Here is a 27,647-nt window from a genome sequence, read left to right on the forward strand (position 1 = left end):
TGGTTCTTGGCCTCTAACCCAGTTTCTATAGCAACATTTGGCATGTGCCCTTTTAGGAACCTTGATTTAAAGGGACCGCTTGCCTCACAAGAAAACAGCGGTCTGTCCTGAGTCATTTGGTGTCATCAGACAAGCTGTAGCTCCTGAGTTTCAGAAAAACTTTTTTTTTCTCCCTTTCTCCTCCTCCCCTACTTCGCTCTCTTTTCCTTTCTGACAGTCACTGCTTAGCAAACCCACTGAAGGCTTGTAAGAAGTTGTATTTTGGGGGCTTGGGAGTCAATGAGAATCTCTTGAGCTAAGGGGCTCCACCAGCCCAGAAGAGGCCCTTACAGTGAAATGTCTTTTGGCGTGAACTCAAAAAAGATGAACCAAGACTCACTGGTGGGGAGTTGGGCTGGAAGTGACGAGATCTACCCTGGTTTCAGGTTTAGAGATTAATGTCACTGGAGTTTCCCTGAGTCTGTCTCCTGGCTAGCTCCCTTCAGCTAAACATTGTCAAAGGTGGCTGTTGGGCTTTCATTTTAAAGGAATAAGGTAAAAAGACCACCCAGACAAAACTGAGGTTTGCTTCCTTCTTCCTCCTCCATACAGATTCGCTGGAACAAAGGTAGATGCTGAGTAGCTGGGCTTATTTACTCAATTTTTAAAATCAAATCAACAATAGAAATAAGTGAAGACCAACCAAATGAGAACAAACAAACCCTATTTATTCTGAGCTTTCTATAGCAAAGGAGTCAGCCACTGCCCCTTGCTTTTTGGCAGAGACTTAAAGGCAGGCAGAAGAACGGGATACTTTTATAGTGGAAAAAAGAAGGCTTCAGGGGCACCCTGACTGGAGACCGTTGGCCTGGGGAGGCTGTAGGCAGGCCGATTAGAAGTGGGGCATCCTGTGTGATGGGTTAGGGGGTATATTTGACTTTCTCTGGTTGGTTCCTAGACGGAAGCAGGACAAAAATTAGGGAAGCTGTCAGTTATTCATCAAGTCCTGGCCATTCAGGGCCAATTGTTACAGGGATTATTGTTTGGCTTTCTGGATTGTTACTAGGAATAATGGTCTGACTTCCTATAAGTCTGGTTTATATCAGTCTGGCTTCCTGGGCCAGTTACTATAGATAAGGGGCTGGTTTCCTGGGCTGGTAGTGGACCAGAGTTCTATTTTTATATATGGTCTGGTCATGGTCCGTTTGTATCTTCAGTTTCTTACAACTAAATTCACGTTTTCTAGAGAAACTCTGCCCTTAGATACTATACTGGGTACAATGGGAATGAGAAAAATTAGGCTGCATCTTGCCCCAACCACTCGGATGACTGGCATAATGTAAAATCTCAACTCTAAAGTTCTCTACAGTGTTGCGATATTTTTACTATTGGGGAAGCAGAATTGAGCGATGGAAAGAACAATGTTTTCTTCCAGATTTAGCATCAGCTCATGGCGGCTGTACTAGCTGTGTGAACTTAAATTTAGCAGTTACTTAAACTGAGCCTCAATTTTTCTCATCTGTAAAATGGGAGACTAGTAACACCTGTGTCAAAGTTTTGTTTTGTTTGTTTTTTGCTTTTTACTTTTTATTATGAAAAATTTCAAACACACAAAAGTGGAGAGATTAGAATAACGAAGGTTCATATACCTATTATCCTGCTTTAATAATGATCAACTTACAGCCAACCTTGTTTCATTAATGACCCCACCAACTTGCCTTACCCTGATTATCTTGAAATTTTGCACATCAAATTATTTCATCTGTAAACATTTTAGTTTGTAGTTCTAAAAGATATTTTAAAAACTTGGTTTATCCTTATTACCCATTTACCTTTTTATTTACACATCAAGTAGAGTGAAAATTAATTCTACCCTTAAGAGGGAGCAACAGAATTAATAACACCAGATAATACTCAGAACGCAAATAGACACACCTGTTTAATCTCTGTAACTCTGAGCCTGTCATTTGCTTTAGAATGTTACTTTTTCAGGTCTTGGGCATTTTCCTGATATCTGTGCATAATCTCCTTCTGTCGGTACTTTCTTCAGTTTCACGGTGTGCCATCTCTGAGCAATGCTGAGTGTTTGTTTTACATGCAGCTTTCTCAGCAATAGGGATTACTTAAAAAAAAAAAATAACAGAATAACTGAGGCAGAAGAACAGATAAGTGACCAGGAAGACACAATGGTGGAATTCACTGCTGTGAAACAGAATAAAGAAAAAAGAATGAAAAGAAATGAAGACAGCCTAAGAGACCTCTGGGACAACATTAAACACAACAACATTCGCATTATAGGGGTCCCAGAAGGAGAAGAGAGAGAGAAAGGACCAGAGGAAATATTTGAAGAGATTATAGTTGAAAACTTCCCTAACATGGGAAAGGAAATAGCCACCCAAGTCCAGGAAGCACAGCGACTCCCATACAAGATAAACCCAAGGAGAAACATGCCGAGACACAGAGTAATCAAATTGGCAAAAATTCAAGACAAAGAAAAATTAATTGAAAGCAGCAAGGGAAAAATGACAAATAACGTACAAGGGAACTCCCATAAGGTTAACAGCTGACTTCTCAGCAGAAACTCTACAAGCCAGAAGGGAGTAGCATAATATACTTAAAGTGATGAAAGGGAAGAACCTACAACCAAGATTACTCTACCCGGCAAGGATCTCATTCAGATGCGATGGAGAAATCAAAAGCTTTACAGACAAGCAAAAGCTAAGAGAATTCAGCACCACCAAAACAGCTCTACAACAAATGCTAAAGGAACATCTCTAAGTGGGAGACACAAGAGAAGAAAAGGACCTACAAAAACAAACCCAAAACAATTAAGAAGATGGTCATGGGAACATACATATCGTTAATTACCTTAAATGTGAATGGATTAAATGCTCCAACCAAAAGACACAGGCTTGCTGAATGGATACAAAAACAAGGCCCATATATATGCTGTCTACAACAGACCCAATTCAGACCTAGGGACACATACAGACTGAAAGTGAGGGGATGGAAAAAGATATTCCATGCAAATTGAAATCAAAAGAAAGCTGGAATAGCTATACTCATGTCAGATAAAATAGACTTTAAAATAAAGAATGTTACAAGAGACAAGGAAGGACACTACATAATGATCAAGGGATCAATCCAAGAAGAATCTATAACAATTATAAATATATATGCCCCCAACATAGGAGCACCTCAATACATAAGGCAACTGCTAACAGCTATAAAAGAGAAAATCGACAGTAACACAATAATAGTAGGGGACTTTAACACCTCAATTACACCAATGGACAGATCATCCAAAATGACAATAAATAAGGAAACACAAGCTTTAAATGACACACTAGACCAGATAGATTTAATTGATATTTATAGGACATTCCATCCAAAAACAGCAGATTACACTTTCTTCTCAAGTGTGCACGGAACATTCTCCAGGATAGATCACATCTTGGGTCACAAATCAAGCCTCAGTAAATTTAAGAAAATTGAAATCATATCAAGCATCTTTTCTGACCAGAACGCTATGAGATTAGAAATCAATTACAGGGAAAAAAACATAAAAAACAAAAACACATGGAGGCTAAACAATACGTTACTAAATAACCAAGAGATAACTGAAGAAATCCAAGAGGAAATCAAAAAATACCTAGAGACAAATGACAATGAAAACACGACGATCCAAAACCTATGGGATACAGCAAAAGCTGTTCTAAGAGGGAAGCTTATAGCTATACAAGCTTACCTCAAGAAATAAGAAAAATTTCAAGTAAACAATCTAACCTTACACCTAAAGGAACTAGAGAAAGAAGAACAAACAAAACCCAAAGTTAGCAGAAGGAAAGAAATCATAAAGATCAGAGCAGAAATAAATGAAATAGAAACAAAGAAAGCAATAGCAAAGATCAATAAAAGTAAAAGCTGGTTCTTTGAGAAGATAAACAAAATTGATAAACCATTAGCCAGGCTCATCAAGAAAAACAGGGAGATAACTCAATTCAATAAAATTAGAAATGAAAAAGGAGAAGTCACAACAGACACTGCAGAAATACAAAGCATTCTAAGAGACTACTACAAGCAACTCTATGCCAATAAAATGGACAACCTGGAAGAACTGGACAAATTCTTAGAAAGGTATAACCTTCCACGACCGAACCAGGAAGAAACAGAAAATATGAACAGACCAATCACAAATAATGAAATTGAAACTGTGATTAAAAATCTTCCAACGAACAAAAGTCCAGGATCAGCTGGCTTCACAGGTGAATTCTATCAAACATTTAGAGAAGAGCTAACACCCATCCTTCTCAAACTCTTCCAAAAAATTACAGAGGAAGGAACACTCCAAAACTCATTCTATGAGGCCACCATCACCCTGATACCAAAACCAGACAAAGATACTACAAAAAAAGAAAATTACAGACCAATATCACTGATGGATATACATGCAAAAATCCTCAACAAAATACTAGCAAACAGAATCCAACAACACATTAAAAGGATCATGCACCACGATCAAGTGGGGTTTATCCCAGGGATGCAAGGATTCTTCAATATACACAAATCAATCAATGTGATACACCATAGTAATAAATTGAAGGATAAAAACCATATGATCGACCAGAGCCTCCCATCAAGCCTCTTAGATAGCCTCAACCACCAGAGGGCAGACAGCAGAAGCAAGAAAAACTACAATACTGCAGCCTGTGGACCAAAAACCACAGTTACAGAAAGATAGACAAGATGAAAAGGCAGAGGGCTATGTACCAGATGAAGGAACAAGAAAAAAACCCAGAAAAACAACTAAATGAAGTGGAGATAGGCAACCTTCCAGAGAAAGAATTCAGAATAATGGTAGTGAAGATGATCCAGGACCTTGGAATAAGAATGGAGGCAAAGATTGAGAAGATGCAAGAAATGGTTAACAAAGACCTGGAAGAATTAAAGAACAAACAAACAGAGATGACCAATACAATAACTGAAATGAAAACTACACTAGAAGGAATCAATAGCAGAATAACTGAGGCAGAAGAACGGATAAGTGACCTGGAAGACAGAATGGTGGAATTCACTGCTGCGGGACAGACTAAAGAAAAAAGAATGAAAAGAAATGAAGACAGCCTAAGAGACCTCTGGGACAACATTAAACGCAACAACATTCGCATTATAGGGGTCCCAGAAGGAGAAGAGAGAGAGAAAGGACCAGAGAAAATATTTGAAGAGATTATAGTCGAAAACTTCCCTAACATGGGAAAGGAAATAGCCACCCAAGTCCAGGAAATGCAGAGAGTCCCATACAGGATAAATCCAAGGAGAAACATGCCGAGACACAGAGTAATCAAAGTGGCAAAAATTAAAGACAAAGAAAAATTATTGAAAGCAGCAAGGGAAAAACGACAAATAACATACAAGGGAACTCCCATAAGGTTAACAGCTGATTTCTCAGCAGAAACTCTGCAAGCCAGAGGGAGTGGCATGATATACTTAAAGTGATGAAAGGGAGGAACCTACAACCAAGATTACTCTACCCGGCAAGGATCTCATTTAGATTTGATGGAGAAATCAAAAACTTTAGAGACAAGCAAAAGCTAAGAGAATTCGGCACCACCAAACCAGCTTTACAACAAATGCTAAAGGAACTTCTCTAAGTGGGAAACACAAGAGAAGAAAAGGACCTACAAAAACAAACCCAAAACAATTAAGAAAATGGTCATAGGAACATACATATCGATAATTACCTTAAACGTGAATGGATTAAATGCCCCAACCAAAAGACATAGACTGGCTGAATGGATACAAAAACAAGACCCATATATATGCTGTCTACAAGAGACCCACTTTAGACCTAGTGGCACATACAGACTGAAAGTGAGGGGATGGAAAAAGATATTCCATGCAAATGGAAATCAAAAGAAAGCTGGAGTAGTTATACTCATATCAGATAAAATAGACTTTAAAATAAAGAATGTTACAAGAGACAAGGAAGGACACTACATAATGATCAAGGGATGAATCCAAGAAGAAGATATAACAATTATAAATATAAAAAAAAAAACCATATGATCATCTCAATAGATGCAGAAAAAGCTTTCGACAAAATTCAACACCCATTTATGATAAAAACTCTCCAGAAAGTGGGCATAGAGGGAACCTACCTCAACATAATAAAGGCCATATACGACAAACCCACAGCAAACATCATTCTCAATGGTGAAAAACTGAAAGCATTTCTTCTAAGATCAGGTACAAGACAAGGATGTCCACTCTCACCACTATTATTCAACATAGGTTTGGAAGTCCTAGCCATGGCAATCAGAGAAGAAAAACAAATAAAAGGAATACAAATTGGAAAAGAAGAAGTAAAACTGTCACTGTTTTCAGATGACATGATACTATACATAGAGAATCCTAAAAATGCCAACAGAAAACTACTAGAGCTAATCAATGAATTTGGTAAAGTTGCAGGATACAAAATTAATGTGCAGAAATCTCTTGCATTCCTATACACTAATGATGAAAAATCTGAAAGAGAAATTATGGAAACACTCCCATTTACCATTGCAACAAAATGAATAAAATACCTAGGAATAAACCTACCTAGGGAGACAAAAGACCTGTATGCAGAAAACTATAAGACACTGATGAAAGAAATTAAAGATGATACCAACAGATGGAGAGATATACCGTGTTCTTGGATTGGAAGAATCAATATTGTGAAAATGAGTATACTACCCAAAGCAATCTACAGATTCAATGCAATCCCTATCAAATTACCAATGGCATTTTTTACGGAACTAGAACAAATCATCTTAAAATTTGTATGGAGACACAAAAGACCCCGAATAGCCAAAGCAGTCTTGAGGGAAAAACACAGAGCTGGAGGAATCAGACTCCCTGACTTCAGATTATACTACAAAGCTACAGTAATCAAGACAATATGGTACTGGCACAAAAACAGAAACATAGATCAACGGAACAAGATAGAAAGCCCAGAGTTAAACCCATGCATCTATGGTCAACTAATCTATGACAAAGGAGGCAAAGATATACAATGGAGAAAAGACAGCCTCTTCAATAAGTGTTGCTGGGAAAACTGGACAGCTACATGTAAAAGAATGAAATCAGAACACTCCGTAACACCATACACAAAAATAAACTCAAAATGGATTTGAGACCTAAATATAAGACTGGACACTATAAAACTCTTAGAGAAAAACATAGGAAGAACACTCTTTGACATAAATCACAGCAAGATATTTTTTGATCCACCTCCTAGAGTAATGGAAATAAAAACAAAAATAAACAAATGGGACCTAATGAAACTTCAAAGCTTTTGCACAACAAAGGAAACCATAAAAAGATGAAAAGACAACCCTCAGAATGGGAGAAAATATTTGCAAACGAATCAACAGACAAAGGATTAATCTCCAAAATATATAAACAGCTCATGCAGCTCAATATTAAAGAAACAAACAACCCAATCTAAAAATGGGCAGAAGACCTAAATAAACATTTCTCCAAAGAAGACATACAGATGGCCAAGAAGCACGTGAAAAGCTGTGCAACATCACTAATTATTAGAGAAATGCAAATCAAAACTACAATGAGGTATCACCTCACACCGGTTAGAATGGGCATCATCAGAAAATCTACAAACAACAAATGCTGGAGAGGGTGTGGAGAAATGGGAACCCTCCTGCACCATTGGTGGGAATGTAAATTGATACAGCCACTATGGAGAACAGTATGGAGGTTCCTTAAAAAACTAAAAATAGAATTACCATATGACCCAGCAATCCCACTACTGGGCATATACCCAGAGAAAACCATAATTCAAAAAGACACATGCACCCCAATGTTCATTGCCGCACTATTTACAATAGCCAGGTCATGGAAGCAACCTAAATGTCCATCGACAGACGAATGGTTAAAGAAGTTGTGGTACATTTATACAATGGAATATTACTCAGCCATAAAAAGGAATGAAACTGAGTCATTTGTTGAGACGTGGATGGATCTAGAGACTGTCATACAGAGTGAAGTAAGTCAGAAAGAGAAAAACAAATATCGTATATTAACGCATGTATGTGGAACCTAGAAAAATGGTACAGATGAACCAGTTTGCAGGGCAGAAATTGAGACACAGATGTAGAGGACAAACGTATGGACACCAAAGGGGGAAAACCGCGGTGGGGTGGGGATGGTATTGTTCTGAACTGGGTGATTGGGACTGACATGTGTACACTGATATGTATAAAATTGATGACTAATAAGAGCCTGCAGTATAAACAAACAAACAAACAAACAACTAATACTAAACTTTCTTTGGATTATTTATATGGAAATATGTTAATATAAATGTTTCAGACATTACATGAAAATTCTAAAAATCTTGTATGTTCTGATATAATGTTATAAGTCATAATTCTAGTTATTACTTTAAAATGTATATCTCAGAAATAACTAAAAACAAAATAAAAAGTAAAAAAAAAAAGATATTTAAAAAATTTGGTTTATCCTTATTACCCATTTATGTTTTTATTTACACATCAAATAGAGTGAAAATTAATTCTACCCTTAAGAGGGAGCAACAGAACTAATAACACCAGATAATACTCAGAACGCTAATGGACACATCTGTTTATTCTCTGTAACTCTGCGCCTGTCATTTGCTTTAGGATGTTACTTTTTCATGTCTTGGGCATTTTCCTGATATCTGTGTATAATCTCCTTCTGTTGGTACTTTCTTCGGTTTCATGGTGTGCCATCTCTGAACAATACTGAGTGTTTGTTTTACATTCCACTTTCTCAGCAATAGGAACTATTTAAAAAAAAATAACCACAATGTCAATATTAATTATTGATTGCTATGTAATGAACTACTCCCAAACTTAAAGGCTTAACATGATAATTATTATCTCTTGTGCTTTCTGTGGGTCAGGAATTCAGGAACATCTTGGTTGGGTGGGTCATGCTTGAGGTCTCTCACGAGGTTGCTGGGTCTGTAGTCATCTGGAGGTTTGATGGTGCCAGAGGATTTACTCCCAAGGTGGGTCGTACATGTCTGGCAAGTTGGTCCCTTTCCACATGGGCCTTTGCACAGGTCTGCTTGAGAGTCCTCACAACATGGCATCTGACTTCTGCAAGAAAGAAAGAGCAGTGTGACTTCTGAGGTGGAAGTTGCACACCTTTTATGACCTAGCCTCGGAAGTCATATGCCATCCCTTCTACCATATTTTACTGATCACATGGGCCAGCCCTGATTCAGATTAGGAGGGGATTACACAATGGCATGAATACCAGGAGCCATCTTAGAAACTGGCTATGACAATATCATTATCACATCTGAAAAAAAAGTAACAATAATTTCTTTCTTTAAAAAAAATTTTTAATAGATCTTTATTGGAGTATAATTGTTTCACAATACTGTGTTAGTTTCTGTTGTACACAAAGTGAATCAGCCATATGCATACATATGTCCCCATATCCCCACGTTCTTGAGCCTCCCTCCCATCCTCCCTATCCCATCTCTCTAGGTCATCTCAAAGCACCAAGCCGATCTCCCTGTGCTATGCTGCTGCTCCCCACTAGCTAACTATTTTACATTCGGTAGTATATATATGTCGATGCTACTCTCACTTCGCCCCAGCTTCCCCCTCCTACCCTGTGTCCTCAATTCCATTCTCTATATCTACATCTTTATTCCTGCCCTCCAACTAGGTTCATCGGTACCATTTTTTTATTTTTAGATTCCATATGTATGCGTTAGCATACTGTATTTGTTTTTCTCTTTCTGAGTTACTTCACTCTGTATGACAGACTCTAGGTCCATCCACCTCACTACAAATAACTCAATTTCATTTCTTTTTATTGCTGAGTAATATTCCATTGTATATATGTGCCACATCTTCTTTATCCATTCATCTGTCGATGGATATTTAGGTTGGTTCCATGTCCTGGCTATTGTAAATAGTGCTGCATGAACATTGTGGTACACGTCTCTTTTTGAATGATGGTTTTCTCAGGGTATATGCCCAGTAGTGGGATTGCTGGGTCATATGGTAGTTCTATTTTTAGTTTTTTAAGGAACCTCCATACTGTTTTCCATAGTGGTTGTATCAATTTACATTCCCACCAGCAGTGCAGGAGGGTTCCCTTTTCACCACACCCTTTCCAGCATTTATTGTTTCTAGAGTTTTTGATAATGGCCATTCTGACCTGCGTGAGGTGATACCTCATTGTAGTTTTGATTTGCATTTCTCTAATAATTAGCGATGTTGAGCATCTTTTCATGTGTCTCTTGGCCAACTGTATGTCTTCCTTGGTGAAATGTCTATTTAGGTCTTCCTTCTGCCCATTTTTTAATTGGATTGTTTGTTTTTTTGATATTGAGCTTTATGAGCTGTTTGTATATTTTGGAGATTAATCCTTTGTCTGTGGTTTCATTTGAAAATATTTTCTCCCATTCTGAGGGTTGTCTTTTCGTCTTGTTTATGGTTTCCTTTGCTCTGCAAAAGCTTTGAAGTTTAATTAAGTCCCATTTGTTTATTTTTCTTTTTATTTCTGTTACTCTAGGGCGTGGGTCAAAAAAGATATTGCTGTGGTTTATGTCAAAGAGTGTTTTTCCTATGTTTTCCTCTAAGAGTTTCATAGTGTCTGGTCTTACATTTAGATCTTTAATCCATTTTGAGTTTATTTTTGTGTATGGTGTTAGGTAGTGTTCTAATTTCATTCTTTTACATGTAGCTGTCCAGTTTTCCCAGCACCACTTATTGAAGAGGCTCTCTTTTCTCCATTGTATGTTCTTGCCTCCTTTGTTGTAAATTAGGTGCCCATATGTGCATGGGTTTATCTCTGGGCATTCTAACCTGTTCTATTGATCTATATTTCTGTTTTTGTGCCAGTACCATACTGTCTTGATTACTCTAGCTTTGTGGTATAGTTTGAAGTTGGGGAGCCTGGTTCCTCCAACTCCGTTTTTCTTTCTCAAGATTGCTTTGGCTATTCGGGGTCTTCTGTGTTTCCACACAAATTGTAAAATTTTCTGTTCTAATTCTGTGAAGAATGCCATTGGTAGTTTGATAGGGATTGCATTGAATCTGTTGATTGCTTTGGGTTGTATAGTCATTTTCACAATATTGATTCTTCCAATATGCATGGTATATTTCTCCATCTGTTTATGTCATCTTTGATTTCTTTCATCAGTGTTTTATAGTTTTCTGAGTACAAGTCTTTCACCTTCTTAGGCAGGTTTATTCCTAGGTATTTTATTCTTTTTGTTGCAATGGTAAATGGGAGTGTTTCCTTAATTTCTCTTTTTGATTTTTCATTGTTGGTGTATAGGAATGCCAGAGATTTCAGTGCATTAATTTTGTATCCTACAACCTTACCAAATGCATTGATTAGTTCTAGTAGTTTTCTGTTGGCATCTTTAGGATTTTCTATGTATAGTATCATGTCACCTGGAAACAGTGACAGCTTTGCTTCTTCTTTTCCAATTTGTATTCCTTTTATTTCTTTTTCTTCTCTGATTGCCATGGCTAGGACTCTCAAAACTATGTTTAATGAGAGTGGCGAGAGTGGCTTGCTCCTGATCTTAGTGGAAATGCTTTCAGTTTTTCACCATTGAGTATGATGCTTGCTGTGGGTTTGTCGTATATGGCTTTTATTATGTTGAGGTAGGTTCCCTCTATGCCCATTTTCTGGAGAGTTTTTATCATAAATGGGTGTTGAATTTTGTCAAAAGCTTTTTCTGCATTTATTGAGATGATCATATGGTTTTTATTCCTTAATTTGTTAATGTGGTGTATCGCATTGATTGATTTGCATATATTGAAGAATCGTTGCATCCCTGGGATAAATCCCACTTGATCATGATGTATGATCCTTTTAATGTGTTGTTGGATTCTGTTCGCTAGCATTTTGTTCAGGATTTTTGCATCTATGTTCATCAGTGATATTGGTCTATAATTTTCTCTTTTTTTAGTATCTTTGTCTTTTTTGGTATTAGGGTGATGGTGGCCTTGTAGAATGAGTTTTGGAATGTTCCTTCCTCTGAAATTTTTTGGAAGTGTTTGAGAAGAATGGGTATTAGCTCTTCTCTAAATGTTTGATAGAATTCACCTGTGAAGCCATCTGGTCCTGGACTTTTGTTTGTTGGAAGATTTTAAATTATGGTTTCAATTTCATTACTTGTGATAGGTCTGTTTATGTTCTCTAATTCTTCCTGGTTCAGTCTTGGAAAATTGTACCTTTCCAAGAATCTGTCCATTTCTTCGTGGCTGTCCACTTTATTGGCATATAGTTGTTTGTAGTAGTCTCTTATAATCCTTTGTATTTCTTCAGTGTCAGTTGTGATTTCTCCTTTTTCATTTCCTATTTTACTGATTTACTTCCTCTCCCTTTTTTTCTTGATGAGTCTGGCTAATGGTTTATCAATTTTGTTTATCTTCTCAAAGAAGTAGCTTTTAGTTTTATTGTTCTTTGCTATTGTTTTCTCTGTTTCTATTTCATTTATTTCTGCTCTGATCTTTATGATTTATTTCCTTCTACTGACTTTGAGTTTTCTTTGTTCTTCTTTCTCTAGTTGTTTTAAGTGTAGGGTTAGATAGTTTATTTGAGATTTTTCTTGTTTCTTGAGGTGAGATTGAATTGCTATAAGCTTCCCTCTTAGAACTGCTTTTGCTGTATCCCATACGTTTTGGGTCATCGTGTTTTCACTGTTATTTGTTTCTATGTATTTTTTAATTTCTTTTTTGATTTCTTCAGTGATCTCTTGTTTGTTTAGTAGCACACTGTTTAGCCTCCATGTATTTGGGTTTTTTACAGTTTTTTTCCTGTAAATGATTTCCAATCTCATAGCGTTTTGGTCAGAAAAGATGCGTGATACGATTTCAATTTTCTTAAATTTTCCGAGGCTTGATTTGTGACCAAAAATGTGGTCTATCCTGGAGAATGTTCCATGTGCACTTGAGAAGAATGTGTATTCTGCCAATTTTGGGTGGAATGGTCTATAAATATCAATTAAATCTATCTGGTCTACTGTGACATTTAAAGCTTGTGTTTCCTTATTTATTTTCTGTTTGGATGATCTGTCCATTGGTGTAAGTGGAGAGTTAAAGTCCCCTACTATGATTGTGTTACTGTCGATTTCTCCTTTCATGGTTGTTAGCATTTGCCTTATGTATTGAGGTGCTCCTATGTTGGGTGCATAAACATTTATAATTGTTATATCTTCTTTTGGATTGATCCTTTGATCATTATGTAGTGTCCCTCCTTATCTCTTGTAACAGTCTTTATTTTAAAGTCTATTTTATCTGATACAAGTATTGCTACTTCAGCTTTCTTTTGATTTCCATTTGCCTGGAATATCTTTTTCCATCCCCTCACTTTCAGTCTGTATGTGTCCCTAGGTCTGAAGTGGGTCTCTTGTAGACAGCATATATATGGGTCTTGTTTTTGTATCCATTCAGCCAGTCTGTGTCTTTTGGTTGGGGCATTTAATCCATTTACATTCAAGGTTATTACCAATATATATGTTCCTATTACCATTTTCTTAATTGTTTTGAGGGTTTTTTTGTAGGCCTTTTTCTTCCCTTGTGTTTCCCACTCAGAGAAGTTTCTTCAGCATTTGTTGTAAAGCTGGTTTGGTGGTGCTGAATTCTCTTAGCCTTTGCTTGTCTGAAAAGCTTTTGACTTCTCCATCAAATCTGAATGAGATCCTTGCTGGGTAGAGTAATCTTGGTTGTAGGTTTTTCTCTTTCATCACTTTAAGTATACCCTGCCACTCCCTTCTGGCCTGCAGAGTTTCTGCTGAAAAAGCAGCTGATAATCTTATAGGGATTCCTTTATATGTTATTTTTTGTTTTTCCCTTGCTGTTTTTAATATTTTTTCTTTGAATTTAATTTTTGTTAGTTTGATTAATATGTGTCTTGGTGTGTTTTTCCTAGGATTTATCCTGTATGGGACTGTCTGTGCTTCCTGGACTTGGGTGACTATTTCCTTTCCCATGTTAAGGAAGAGATTATAGAGTTTTCTATAATCCCTTCAAATATTTTCTCAGACACTTTCTTTTTCTCTTCTTCTTCTGGGACACCTATAATTCAAATGTTGGTGCATTTAGTGTTGTCCCAGAGGTCTCTGAGATTGTCTTCAATTCTTTTCATTCTTTTTTCTTTATTCTGCTCCTCAGCAGTTATTTCTACCATTTTATCTTCCAGCTCACTTGTTCGTTCTTCTGCCTCAGTTATTCTGTTATTGATTTCATCTAGTGTATTTTTCATTTCAGTTATTGTGTTGTTCATCTCTGTTTGTTTGTTTTTTAGTTCTTCTACATCTTCGTTAAACATTTCTTGTATTTTCTGAATCCATGCCTCCATTCTATTTCCGAGATTCTGGATCATCTTTACTCTCATTACTCTGCATTCTTTTTCAGGTAGATTGCCTTTTTCCTCTTCATTTATTTGGTTGTAGGTTTTTACCTTACTCCTTAATCTGTGACATATTTTTTTGCCATCTCATTTTTTTTTTTTTTTTTTTTTTAATGAGTGGGATTGTGTTCCTGTTTTACTGGTTGTTTGGCCTGAGGCTTCCAACAGTGGAGTTTCTAGGCTACTGGGTAGAGCTGGGTCTTGGTGCTGAGATGAAGAACTCTGTGAGACCTCACTCCGATGAATATTCCCTGGGGTCTGAGGTTCTCTGTTAGTCCAGTGCTTTAGACTCAGAGCTCCCACCGCAGGAGATTTGGCCCAACCCCCGGGTCATGAACCAAGATCCCATATGCTGCATGGGGTGGCAAAAAATCAAAAAAGAGAACAATAACAAAGTAAAAAATAAAATTAGACTAGGAAACTAACAGATATGTTAGAAAGAATATAAAAATAAAAATATAGATGAATCAACAACTGGAAGGTACATCAGTATCACAATAGTAAAGAAGAGGAGGAGAGAAAAGAAAAAAAAAAGGGGAGGGGAAGGCCTTGGCTGTGGAGGGCGGGGCCTAAGCAAGAGAGAGGTTTGGGTGCTGGGCGGGGCCTATGCCTAGGACCCACAGGGCTGGAAAAGGCCCTGGGGGCTGTGGGGGTGGGGCTTAGGCTCAAGGAACAGAAGGGGCCCAGAAGTGTCCCCCACCCTGGGTCTCAGAGCATGGGGGACCTCACCTGGGAGCCCAGCAGGCTTCCTGGGCTTGAGTGGGTGGGGCAAATGCCCTCCTCTCCTCTCCTGCTCCCCTGGTCCCGGAGGGCCCCTCCTGCCTGTCTCTCCTATTCTCCCCTCAGCCTCCTTCCTATGACCCCAGGACCAATGTGGCCGGAGTGGGGTTGGGGGGCCTTGCAGGGCAGGGGACTGGCCTGGGAGCTCAGCAGCCTCCCTGGGCCTGAGTGGGCCAGGCGATCGTCCTCCGTTCCTCTCCTGCTCCTCCTAGAGAGTCCCTCCCGCCTGCCTCTCCTGATCTCCCCAGCCTCAGGGGCACCGATCCTGTCTGTCTTCCGATTCTCCTCCCCCCTCCGTGCCCCCATGTCCTACTGGTTCACTTGGGGGTTCCTCCTGTCTACTTGGGCATCAGGGTCCCCCACCAGCGGCCAGCAGGTGCCCTAGTTGTGGGGAGAGCCTAACTCAGCATCTTCCCACACCACCATCTTGACTCTGCCCCCCAACAATAATTTCTGAATATCATCAACTATCTAGTCACTGTCTAAATTTTCTCAAGTGTTTCCTTCAGTCAGAATCCAAATAAATTCCATATATTGCAATTTTATCAGTATGTCTCTTAAACCCTTTTAATCTATAGATTCCTGCTTCATTTTTTCCCCGTGCAGTTTAATTGTTGAACTCATAAAGGTTTCATGAGGAATAAATGAGGCAATATAAGCAAAACACCTACCATGATGCAGATAAAACATGTACCATGATGCAGGCCTGCTGCTGGCCCATATGCTGACTTGGTGTGAATTAGAGAAAGGCTCTCTTTCCTCAAGAGAGGACATTATTGAAAACCTGGACAATCACCCACGTCCAGCCCTTGATGAGAAGTGCTAGCTCTGTGATGTGATAAGTAAGCATTCAGCTTAAATTCAACTGAGGGTGGTTCCATAATTCAAACTTTAAAAATCAGTGGCCAGGCCATATGAGTCCCATTAGGTATAAGGGGAAGCTTCTGCTGCATGGACAGATAGCCTTGCTTTGTCCCAGGAAAGCTTTCAAGATGTCTTTAGGCTGCAGCCTGTCTACTGATGCCCAAAAACCCGCACTTTCACCTGCTCACATGCTCTGGATGCCAGGCACATCTGCTTCAGGCTCCACCCTCTAGCCCCGCTCCCTGGATGAGGCTGCAGTGTCCACTCAGAAGGCAGGATAGTTATGAATCTCCTTACTAGTCTTCCTCTCAGCTAAATAGGAATTGGACTTCCAAGAGTGGTGAACAGACAAGAGGCCTGGCCTCATATGATACCTGGACCATTGGCAGAACAGGGCACTGTTGCAGAGACAAATGTGTGCCAGTGATGATGTGTGTGCATGTGCCCTTCTGAGTGTGCCTTGTGTGCCAGAGTGGATTTAACCAGGAGGGGGATCTTCACTGCTGTTCTGGGCTCTACCGGGAAGCCCAGAATTTTCTCATATTACTATATAAGTAAGTTTATGTCCACAAATGGCATCCCTCTGATGAGGTACCCTTGTGCAGTGCACAACCTGGGTACCTATACATAGCAGCACTTCTTGGATTAACTGGTTGGTCCTTCTTTTCCCTGGTCGCTCCAAACAGGATAAAACCATCTTAAACTCAAAGATGTCTGTTTCCTGAAAACAGATCTAGGATTCCTAAGACCCCTGGGTCCATCTGGTCATCCCAGTTGAAGGTTCACTTCCTTCCAGTCATGAGGCTCTTCATTCTGCTCTCCTTGACTGTCTTTTCAGGTAAGAGATGGGGAAGGAACATCTCCAGCCCTCCAAGCTTCCCAGAGACTGTGCATTTTCTTTTCCTTTCCTACCTGGAGTTCTTGCTTATTAGCTCAAACCACTTAAGGAGTTGGATGGGAAAATAAAAGGAGGTGGAAATAGATCTTGTCCAAATTAGTCCTTGTTCTTTGATCTGATGAAGGGGTTGTGGGGGAATTTGAGGCCCTCAGCTAAAATGAGGGCTCTGGATTCTCTCTCTCAGTTTAAGTTCCCCCTTCCTTTCCCCCTTCTCCCCTTAAAAACATTTGTGCTGATATATGAGGATGGGACTTTCCACTTTCTGCCCATGCCTGACCCCGAAGATGAGACTCAGAGGACCGGGCTGGCCCCAGCTCTGCCACTGTCCAGCCTTGTGACCTTTGAGAGTCACTGCACCTCTCTCTGGGTCAGTGTTCAGGCCAGTAAACTGAGTATCACACAATCTTTCTTATGGGGTCCATCTGAGAACAAAATATCATACCATGTCAAATGATATCAAGGATGTGAGCCTGTTTTGTAGGCTGGTCGCACCCACTGTGAGCTACACTTGAGGCAGCATTTGAGGGGGCCCCAGTGCACATCTGGAAGGCTGAGGGAGGAGGAGTGGTGTCTGTTGCCCATCTCGTCTCCTTGGTCAGACACTTCCCCAGCCACCGTCAAGCTGGATGTGAAGTACACGACTTCCTTATTATGCAACATCCTGAGATGACTGATATGACCACACTGGTCTGGTATGGAGGAAACATGAAGCTCTTAGCCCCTGAGGACAGACTGAACGAGACATCTCTGTTTTCAGTCCTATGCATCCATCAGAAGCCTCTAAACCTCCTTACTTTCTTTTTCTATAATTATTTTCTATTTTTTAAAATTTTATTGAAGTATATTTGATTTACAATGTTGTGTAGTTTCAGGTGTACAGCAAAGTGATTCAGTTATTTATATATATATTCTTTTTTCAGGTTTTTTTCCATTATAGATTATTACAAGATACTGAATATAGTTCCCTGTGCTATACAGTAGGTCTTTGTTGTTTAGCTGTTTTATATATAGTAGTGTGTATCTGTTAACCCCAAACTCCTAATTTATTCCTCCCCCTGCCCTTTTCACTTTGGTAACCATAAGTTTGTTTTCTATGTCTGTGAGTTTGTTTCTCTTTCAAACCTCCTTATTTTCTTTTTGAGGATGCCAAGGCGGAGTGGGGGGCTAGGGGCAGAGGATCTACTAACAGTAAGCCTCAGGTTCTTCTACCCTCCCCCCCAAGCAACATGAGAAGCCGCCTAAATTCTTGCAGAGGGGGAGACATATTTTATCCACTCTTAGGCCAGGGAAGAAGTCTTCTCCAGGGTTGCTGTATTAGTTTGCTAGGTCTCCTGAAACAACCACAGACTGTGTGGCTTACACAATAGAAATTTGTTTCCTTTCAGTGATGGAGGCCAGAAGTCCAAGATCAAGGTGTTGGCAGGTTTGGTTTCTCCTGAGGTCTCTCTCCTTGGCTTGCAGAAGGCCGCCTTCTCACTGTGTCCTCACATGGTCATCCCTCTGTTGTCTGTATCCTAATCTCCTTTTTTATTAGGGCACCAGTCAGATTGGATTAGGGCACATTCCAACGACCCCATTTTAAGTTAATTACCTCTTTGAAGGCTCTAAATCCAAATGTAGTCACATTCTAAAGTACTGGGTGGCTAACACGTCAACGTAAAATTTTAGGGGGACACTATTCAGCCCATAACAGTTGCCAACCCCAATGCAGGCAAAAATCAGCCTCCAATGCTTTAATTAATTTTCCTCCAGGGTGCAGAAACTGCAATGTGTTTAAAAGAACAATAGTGTTTGTCTATGTGTGTTTTCACAGATGCTATGGTCATGGACGAAAAGGTCAAGGAAAGCTTTGTGCTGGACACAGTTTCTGCCATCTGCAACTACGATGCCCACTATAAGGACCACCCCAAATACTGGTGCCGAGGCTATTTCCAGGACTATTGCAACATCATTGCCTTCACACCCAACAGCACTGACCGCGTGGCCCTGAGGGACATTGTCACTGTGTCCTGCCTGACCAAGGAGGATACGGGCTGGTACTGGTGCGGCATCCAGCGGGACTTTGTCAGGGATGACATGGATTTTACAGAGCTGGTTATCACTGACAACAGAAGAGCCCTCGCGAACAATTTTTGGTCTGGGAGAGGTAAGAGCCTGTTGGGGGTCCAGCTGGGGGTAACCCACAGCAGTGCATGTTAGCTGGTGTGGTAAATACTCAGAGAGCAACAACTCGGGCTCCCCCTAGGTTCTCTGGGGTAACCTGGCCTCTCCTTCCCTCCATAGTAGGGTAGCTGCTGATGATGCTGACAATTGACTTGGAATTCGGGGAAGAGGAAGGTGCCATTGCCCTGGGGTGCTCTTGGCACCTCTCTCCCCTCACAGCCATCTGGCTGATGGAACTTGGGAGGCTGACAGGTGCGAGAGCATTGCCTTGCAGGTCTAGAATCTTGAAGATTCACTTCTTGAGGAGTGACTGAGGCTGTAAAAAGTGGTCTAAGCACCTAGACAAGCACCCTTAAAAAGTGTCCACTTAGGGGGCTTCCCTGGTGGCGCAGTGGTTGAGAATGTGCCTGCCAATGCAGGGGACACGGGTTCGTGCCCCGGTCCGGGAAGATCCCACATGCCGCGGAGTGGCTAGGCCCGTGAGCCACAACTACTGAGCCTGCGCGTCTGGAGCCTGTGCTCGGCAACGGGAGAGGCCGCGACGGTGAGAGGCCCGCGCACCGCGATGAAGAGTGGCCCCCACTTGCCACAACTGGAGAAGGCCCTCGCGCAGAAACGAAGACCCAACACAGCCAAAAATAAAATTAATTAATTAATTAATTTAAAAAAATAAAATAAAATAAACGTATTATTAAAAAAAAAGTGTCCACTTAAATAATTTCATAATTTACAGGGATAAATATGGTCCAAGAGGTCAGTGTTTTCTTTTAAGGAGTACAGTTTGCACCAAGAGGCTGCCAGAAGGGTGTGGGTGGAGCAGCCTGGAGGGGTGAGTCTGTCTAAGCTAGTGTGTTGCTCCTTTGGGCCAGGCGAAGGCATAGGGTCTCCAGACGCTCCCCAAAATCCTTCTGTCCAATGCTGAAAACCTCTCTCAGGCACACTGCTTATGGAAAGTACTATCTTTCTTTTCTTCTTCTTTTCCTCCTGTGGCTTCTCATTATTTCCATTTCTAGAAGGGATGTCTTTTTCTACTGCAATCCAGAGCACAATGTCAGTAGGAAAACAGAGGACTTAAGGGAAGCTCCGGGGAGCCTCCTCCTGGTGCTAGAGGGCCTTGCTCACACTTGATCAACTGGTTATTTGTTCAGCAAGCATCTTAGTGAATGTGTGATACCCTTCACGCCTACAGTGTTTCTACTTTGTGTGGTTCTGCTTCTACTTAACTGTGTAGTCTGTCCTGAGTTTTAGGCTCAGGATGAGAGAAGTCCCACCTAAGTGTGCTCCTTAGTTTAAATGAAACACAGACACACCCCCCACACCCCAGTCTTATCACAGGTGGCAATTTGGGTGACCATGGTGGCCCTTCTCCCATTGGGTTTTGGTGGCTGTCAGAAGCACGATGTGGCAATTATGTTACCTACTGATCAGTTCCTTAAGGATAGGACTGGCACTCAGCCTGGCACTCTCTAACCACAGGCCATATCTAGTCAACACAGTGCCTTTGTGCAAATCTGAAAAAGATGCCCCTTCCTCCAGGTGCATGGATCCCAGTGGCAAGGTGCATGGTTTGGCAAACAGAGTATATGGGCTGGATTACAGCCCTGCTTGTTCCCTCCGCCTTCTGCCCTGTGCAGGGCACACATAAACAGCTGGACTTGACCCAGCAGTCACCCAGGGCACTAATTCTCTGGAGACTGAGGGAATGACAGGCAGAGGTGCAGAGATGCAGAAAGCAAAGGAAGGGCCTGGGGATGGGCCTTATTTGACTCTCAACAAATCCTTTCTGACACAGACCTATCAGGCAATAAGAACAGAAGCTGCAATTCTTCCAAAGTTGTCCACAAGGCAGATCACTCCAGGTGAGTCATGACTTTAGGAGACAAGCACACTTTGGGCGGGCAGTAACAACACAACTTGACGGTGGGTTTGCACCTGCTCCTTTACAGCAGTGTATTGTTTCTCTTCCTGAACTGTCTTCAGTGTGACTATTTACTTTCCTTCAAAAGAATATAGTTTAGGACTCTTGATCACAAGCAGCAAGAACGCTCTCTGGCTATTTTAGTTAAAGAGGGAAATTCTTCATAAGGAGAGAGCAATGTCTGATGAAATACGAGGGCAGGGATGTGGTAGCCCTGAGAAAGGGTCTGGAACGCCATCAGGATTTATCTCCATCTCTAATCTGCTACGCTTATGTGTGTTTGCTTCCTCTCTCTCCCCACTGCCCTTTTATATTTCGTTTTTGCCATAGGAGAAGATAATCCATTTCTAGCTGCCGAGTTTAATTTTCTCCTGTTCAAGAGACTCGCCAGCCTGAGGCTGCATCCTCCCACTCCCAGTCCCATGTTAGTTCCCGAGGAGGGGGCTGGGCCCAGGTTGGTCAGACACCCACCCCAGGTCCAATCAAGTGTGGTCTGGAGGAGACGGGTGCTCTGAAGGAATCCAGGTTGCCAGGTGCTGCTGGAACTGGGCGAGAGCAGGGGCAGGGAGAGGGGACGGGTCCCAGGAAAGGGGATCCTGAGCAGAGAACCAAAAGATGGTGTCTTCTAAGGGCCATGGATGCTGTCTGTGATTCCTTCCAGGATGACCATTCTCATCATTTGCATGCTGATCACGGGCTTGGGGATCATCTCTATAATCAGTCATTTGTCCAGAAGAAAGAGAGGTCAAATGAGTAGAAGGGGTAGGTAGCAGTTGGGGTGGTGTGGGTGGGAATTGGGGAAAATGAAAGGGGTCAAGGAACAGCTTTCAGATGGGTGAATGTGACCCTCTTCTTTTTGCCTGGACCCCTGGAATCCTGTGCAGCCTGCCCATGGGCTAGGGGCAATTCTGTTTCACAGTGACAAATGCTCCCTGAGAGGTGGCAGAGAGAGCACTGTAGCCCTCATAAGTGGAGGTGTGTGTAGACCAGAGAGGAGGGAGGCTGAGACGTCAGAGGAGCTTCTGGGGCCCCTGGGTAAGCAGGCATAGAAAGGTCTCCTTGAGAAGAAGGGTCAGGAAAGGAAGAGGACAGGCCCAAGGGCCTCAGGCCCAGCCTTGAGCCATGGGAGGAGTGGCCTTTCAGCTTTGTGCCCCCTTCTGCCCTTGGGCGATTGCAGGTAAAGGCCTAGCCAGAAGCCAGAAAAGAAGCCAAGCTTCCTCTGTGATCCCCACACTTCTGGTAAGTTCCCTCCTTGACTCTTCTATCCTGGGCCCTGTGCCCACCACTCCCTGATCTGTAGGGCGCCCTGTTCCTAAATAGAAGAAGGCCACCATGTGGTGAATTGGCTAACCTCTCAAGTGGGCACAGGGTAGAGAGAGCATCACAGACAAGTGCCACTGTTTGTCTACTAGGTTTTTTGTTTTTTTCTTTTTATGCTCAGAAGCCACAGAAATACCCTGGGCAATGGAGAGACTGTAGGCATAATTACAAAACAGACCCCAACCTCCTCTGGGTATGGAAATGTAGAAAACAACATTTTAGAGAATGAGGGAACACAAACAAACCAGAAACACCTGTTAATGAAACACAAGGGTCTACAGCCAGACATATCTGAAATCCAAAGCTAAGGCTGTGAGGTCTCATTCTCTGTCTGTGATAATTTGGCCCTGGGGGCAGAGCGGAAGCCCTAAGAAATCAAAGCAGTGGCTCCCATGGCATTTCTGGTCTTTCGCCTTAAGAGCTGTGGGAACTGTGGAGGTGGGGGAAGCAGACAAAGCAACATCTCGCTTGGTTTTACCCAAGACCCCTCCCTTTGGGACACAATTTGAGTCTAGGTTTTTGCAAAAACCATTGTCACTTCCTTAAGGCATGACCTTGGGAAACTTGTTACTTCTCTGGGCCTGTTTTCTTCTTTATAAATTGAGGACCCCATACTCCCCAGGATTTTTTACTAATTCACTCACTCATTCATTCATTCATTCATTCAATAAACAAGTACCATGCCAGATTCTGGGATACGCAGCTGAGCCAAAGAAATAGCATCTGTCTTCATGGAGCATATAATGTAGAGTGGGAAGTAGGCAAACCATCTCAGACACACACACACACACACACAAACACACGTGAGATCATCAACTAGAGTAAGTACTCTGAAGGAGAGATGCGTGGTGCTATGCAAGTTGAAGCAATGGAACCCAACCCTATTCTTTTTTAGCAAGGAGTTGTACAACTTGGTTTAGCCACGGCCTGCTTCCTCACACTTAGGCAATGGGAATGTGACAGCCGAGATCAGGGGCCTTTATGGGTTCTGAAGGAGTCCAGCTGCATTCACGTCACCAGAGCTTGGTGAGAGGTGAACGCAGGCCCCACGCACCAAGCTTTCCTGCTGACTGACTGATGACCTTTAAAGTCATGACATCTGATTTCCACCCTGAAAACAAACTTTGGTGTTTGGTCTCCATGAAGCACCCATGACAGAGTTTGCCACTTTTGCTGCAGAAACACCCAGCAGAGGTAGGCAACAAATCTCAACTCAATTTTCCTTTTCTGTTTCCAACAAAGTAGATGACTCTTTGAAGCCCCTCTCTCATGTCCTGACTCCAAAGGCAATGGCTCATACTGAACAGATGGGACTGAAGATTTCTTTTATTTAGTTGAAAAATAAAATGATGCTACAATAGAGTCACCATGACAACCGGCCCACATCTTGAGGACTGATTCTGGTCTCAGGCATTCTGAAGGCCCCTCTAACCTTGCCAGCGATCATTTGCAGTTACATAAGAACAGTGGCAGCCAGAGGGGCTGTGCTAGGCCACACCTAAGCAAGGCCACGGTCGGATAACATCTCAAGATCTTAGTTCTCACGCACTCGGCTTGTCGGAAGTGAAGAAGAGGGCCCGATCTTGGTCAGGGGACCAGGAGATCACTTGTGTTGTATTCCTTAGCCAATAAATTTCTGACCCAGTGTTGAATGAACTCCCAAGGTGTGACTAACTTCTCTCAGGATATCACTGGGAGAGTATTTCTGGAAAAGTTTCTTTTAAAGTGTAGTATTCTAATTTACTTCTGAATTGGTATTACATGCTGTTCTACCCAAAGAAAGGGAGAGAGGCTAAATTCTCTTGGCTCAAAGACAGTCCTGTATGGGAAATTGCCACCAGACTGAATGGATACTGCTTCTGATCAGTGAGAAACCAAGGTGTGATAAATTAAGAGAAATATTCATTCACATCAGGAAACACAAATCAATACGGGCGCATCAGCAATTGTGGGTGCAGGTGAGGTGATATTGTCATTAATGGCAGAATTACCCAAACTCTTAGCTCCTACCTGAATGTCTGCACCCTCTCTTCCCATAGAGTGTCTCTCCTGCTCTTTCAGACCCTGGTGGCTCCCCACCACTACCTCTGTTGCTCTCATAAAAACCCTGCTCTTCCAGTCTCTTCTGATAGGGTGCTGGCCAGTCTCTGCACTCAGGACACTCAGTGGCCCTCTGGTCTGAGCAGGGCTGGGAGAGGGTTCTGCACATGCCCTGCACGTGTAGGTCCAGGCTCTCACAAACTCTTCTATGAGCACAGTTCCTTCAGCTTCCACCCTAAACCTTCTCTCCATAGGTAGGGAACTCAAAGCTACTCAGCACCCTGATGGGGAGAGGAGGGAGTGTGGATGTCAGTCCACTCCTGCCATCCTCCGTGTTCCCACACAGCTGGTCCCCCTCCCTCCCAGAGTCTCAGATCAAACAACAACAAAAGTGCTGTCTCTCAAATGCAAATCAAAACTACAATGAGGTATCACCTCACACCGGTCAGAATGGCCATCATCAAAAAATCTACAAACAATAAATGCTGGAGAGGGTGTGGAGAAAAGGGAACCCTCTTGCACTGTTGGTGGGAATGTAAATTGATACAGCCACTATGGAGAACAGTATGGAGGTTCCTTAAAAAACTAAAAATAGAACTACCATACGACCCAGCAATCCCACTACTGGGCATATACCCTGAGAAAACCATCATTCAAAAAGAGTCATGTACCACAATGTTCATGCAGCACTATTTACAATAGCCAGGACATGGAAGTAACCCAAGTGTCCATCGACAGATGAATGGATAAAGAAGATGTGGCACATAATATACAATGGACTATTACTCAGCCATAAAAAGAAACAAAATTGAGTTACTTGTAGTGAGGTGGATGGACCTAGAGTCTGTCATACAGAGTGAAGTAAGTCAGAAAGAGAAAAACAAATACCGTATGCTAACACATATATATGGAATCTAAAAAAAATTTTTTTAAAAAATGATTCTGAAGAACCTAGAGGCAGGACAGGAATAAAGACACAGATGTAGAGAATGGACTTGAGGACATGGGGAGGGAGAAGGGTAAGCTGGGACGAAGTGAGAGAGTGGCATGGACATATATACACTACCAAATGTAAAATAGATAGCTAGTGGGAAGCAGACACATAGCACAGGGAGATCAGCTCGGTGCTTTGTGACCACCTAGAGGGGTGGGATAGGGAGGGTAGGAGGGAAACGCAAGAGGGAGGAGATTTGGGGATATATGTATATGTATAGCTGATTCACTTTGTTATACAGCAGAAACTAACACACGATTGTAAAGCAATTATACTCCAATAAGGATGTTTAAAAAAAAAATAGTGCTGTCTCTCGCCTCAGCCACAAAACAACCCCAATCCTTCCCCTGTGGCCATGTATTGAATTTGCATAAAGAAGCCACTAGCCCACCAGTTCTGCAAATAGCAATCCAGTCCGGGCTGGCCTTGTACACTGGATGTACAAGTGGGCTTGTACATCCCACTACACAAGGCAAGATAGTAGACAGCAATCTTCCACAACAGATGAAGACATCCATAGATGTCTTGGAAGATTTACACTTACCTATCTGGAAAACTATTTCCCCTGAGAATCCTACAGGTTTGCTCTGGTTCCATGATCCAGCATCCACAACCATTTTTCTTCCCATACCAAGCAAAGACTTGTTGAATCTGTGGTCAATTATTTAATTACTCATTTCATCTTCCAGCAAGGCTAGCCACACACCAGTTTTCATGATAAGGAGACAAAAAATCAAGACTTTGTAAATGCAAGGCTGTGCTATTAAAACTGGGAAGCTTCAAGAAAACAGAGGGAGGAGCAATTAATCTGATATTTCACGTATTGTGTGGCCATAGGACGATGTTTATGTCTCCTCTTGTTGCTGCTCATAAGGTACTGGCCCTGAACTGGAAAGCTGATGTGGCTTCTAGCTTCAATGTTGGTAGCATTCCGTGATGTCAGCTCAGAGTTTCAGCTGAAACTGAGAGAGTCCTACCCAAGGATGCACGCCACAGCCAGCCAGGGGAGAAGGCATTCCTGGCGCTCTGCTGACCTTGTGCGGCTGCCTGCACTGTGGGTGGTGATGGGGGCTCCTTTATCAACTCTCTCTTCCTCTGTCTTCCCCTCCATATCCAGCTGTCAGGAATAGCTGCTCCATCTCAGAGTGAACATGCTCTCTCGAACACATCCCCTGGCTTTACCCTTCTAGTTTCTCTGCCACTATACGTACTCTGGGACAGCTTGGTGTGGAGGCAAGATGCAAGGAATTTGAAGTGAGAGGACTTGATCTAAATTTTGTTCTGCCACTTACTAGCTGGGAGACATTGGGTAAATTGTGTCATCTCTTTGCACTTTAATTTCCTTACCTTAATATTCAAAAATATTACTTAATGTTTCTTAAGAGAGATTCGTGGAGGAAGCTTCCTTCCCTGTGGACTGAGCTCCACTGGGGGGACACTCATCAGTGACACCCCAGAGGAGGTGGAGTGGTCTGTCTGATGAGTGAGTCTGGGGGTAGGAACCAGGTGTGCCTACTCTGCCCTTCTTCTTCTTCTTTTTTTTTTTTTGAATTTTATTTCATTTTTTTATACAGCATGTTCTTATTAGTTATCTATTTTATACATATTAGTGTATATATGTCAATCTCAATCTCCCAGTTCATCCCACCACCAACCCGAGCCCCCACGCTTTTGCCCCTTGGTGTCCATAAGTTTGTTCTCTATATCTGGGTCTCTACTTCTGCCTTGCAAACTGCTTCCTCTGTACCATTTTTCTAGATTCCATATATATGCGTGAATATACCATATTTGTTTTTCTCTGACTTACTTCACTCTGTATGACAGTCTCTAGGTCCATCCATGTCTCTGCAAATGACCTAATTTCATTCCTTTGTATGGCTGAGTAATATTGCATTGTGTATATGTACCACATCTTCTTTATCCATTCGTTTGTTGACAGGCATTTAGGTTGCTCCCATGACCTGGCTTGTAAATAGTGCTGCAATGAACACTGGTGTGCATGTGTCTTTTTGAATTATGCTTTTCTCTGGATATACGCCCTGTAGTGGGATTGCTGGGTCATATGGTAATTCTATTTTTAGTTTTTTAAGGAACCTCTATACTGTTCTCCATAGTGGCTGTATCAATTTACATTCCCACCAGCAGTGCAAGAGGGTTCCCTTTTCTCCACACCCTCTCCAGCATTTATTGTTTGTAGATTTTCTGATGATGCCCATTCTAACCGGTGTGAGGTGATACCTCATTGTAGTTTTGATTTG

The 27,647-nt window shown here is 41.7% G+C and overlaps 1 protein-coding gene and 1 pseudogene across 2 annotated transcripts in view; one reads left to right on the forward strand and one right to left on the reverse strand.

Annotated features, from left to right (window-relative positions):
• Positions 1 to 27,647, reverse strand: part of LOC309645959 (proteasome subunit alpha type-3 pseudogene) — a 452,949-nt pseudogene that overhangs the window by 257,888 nt on the left and 167,414 nt on the right. The gene's annotated exons all lie outside the window — the stretch shown is intronic.
• TMIGD3 (transmembrane and immunoglobulin domain containing 3) lies at positions 6,996 to 26,326 on the forward strand (the record flags this gene model as incomplete). Its single annotated transcript, XM_082452418.1, has 7 exons — positions 6,996 to 16,894; positions 18,768 to 19,100; positions 20,910 to 20,976; positions 21,697 to 21,797; positions 22,213 to 22,274; positions 23,251 to 23,381; positions 26,227 to 26,326. The coding sequence occupies exons 1-7, from the start codon at positions 16,855 to 16,857 to the stop codon at positions 26,324 to 26,326; spliced, it is 834 nt and encodes a 277-aa protein (XP_082308544.1). The 5' UTR covers positions 6,996 to 16,854.

The sequence above is a fragment of the Balaenoptera physalus genome, assembly GCF_965194825.1.
Source record: "Balaenoptera physalus genome assembly, chromosome: 1".
Lineage (NCBI taxonomy): Eukaryota > Metazoa > Chordata > Mammalia > Artiodactyla > Balaenopteridae > Balaenoptera > Balaenoptera physalus.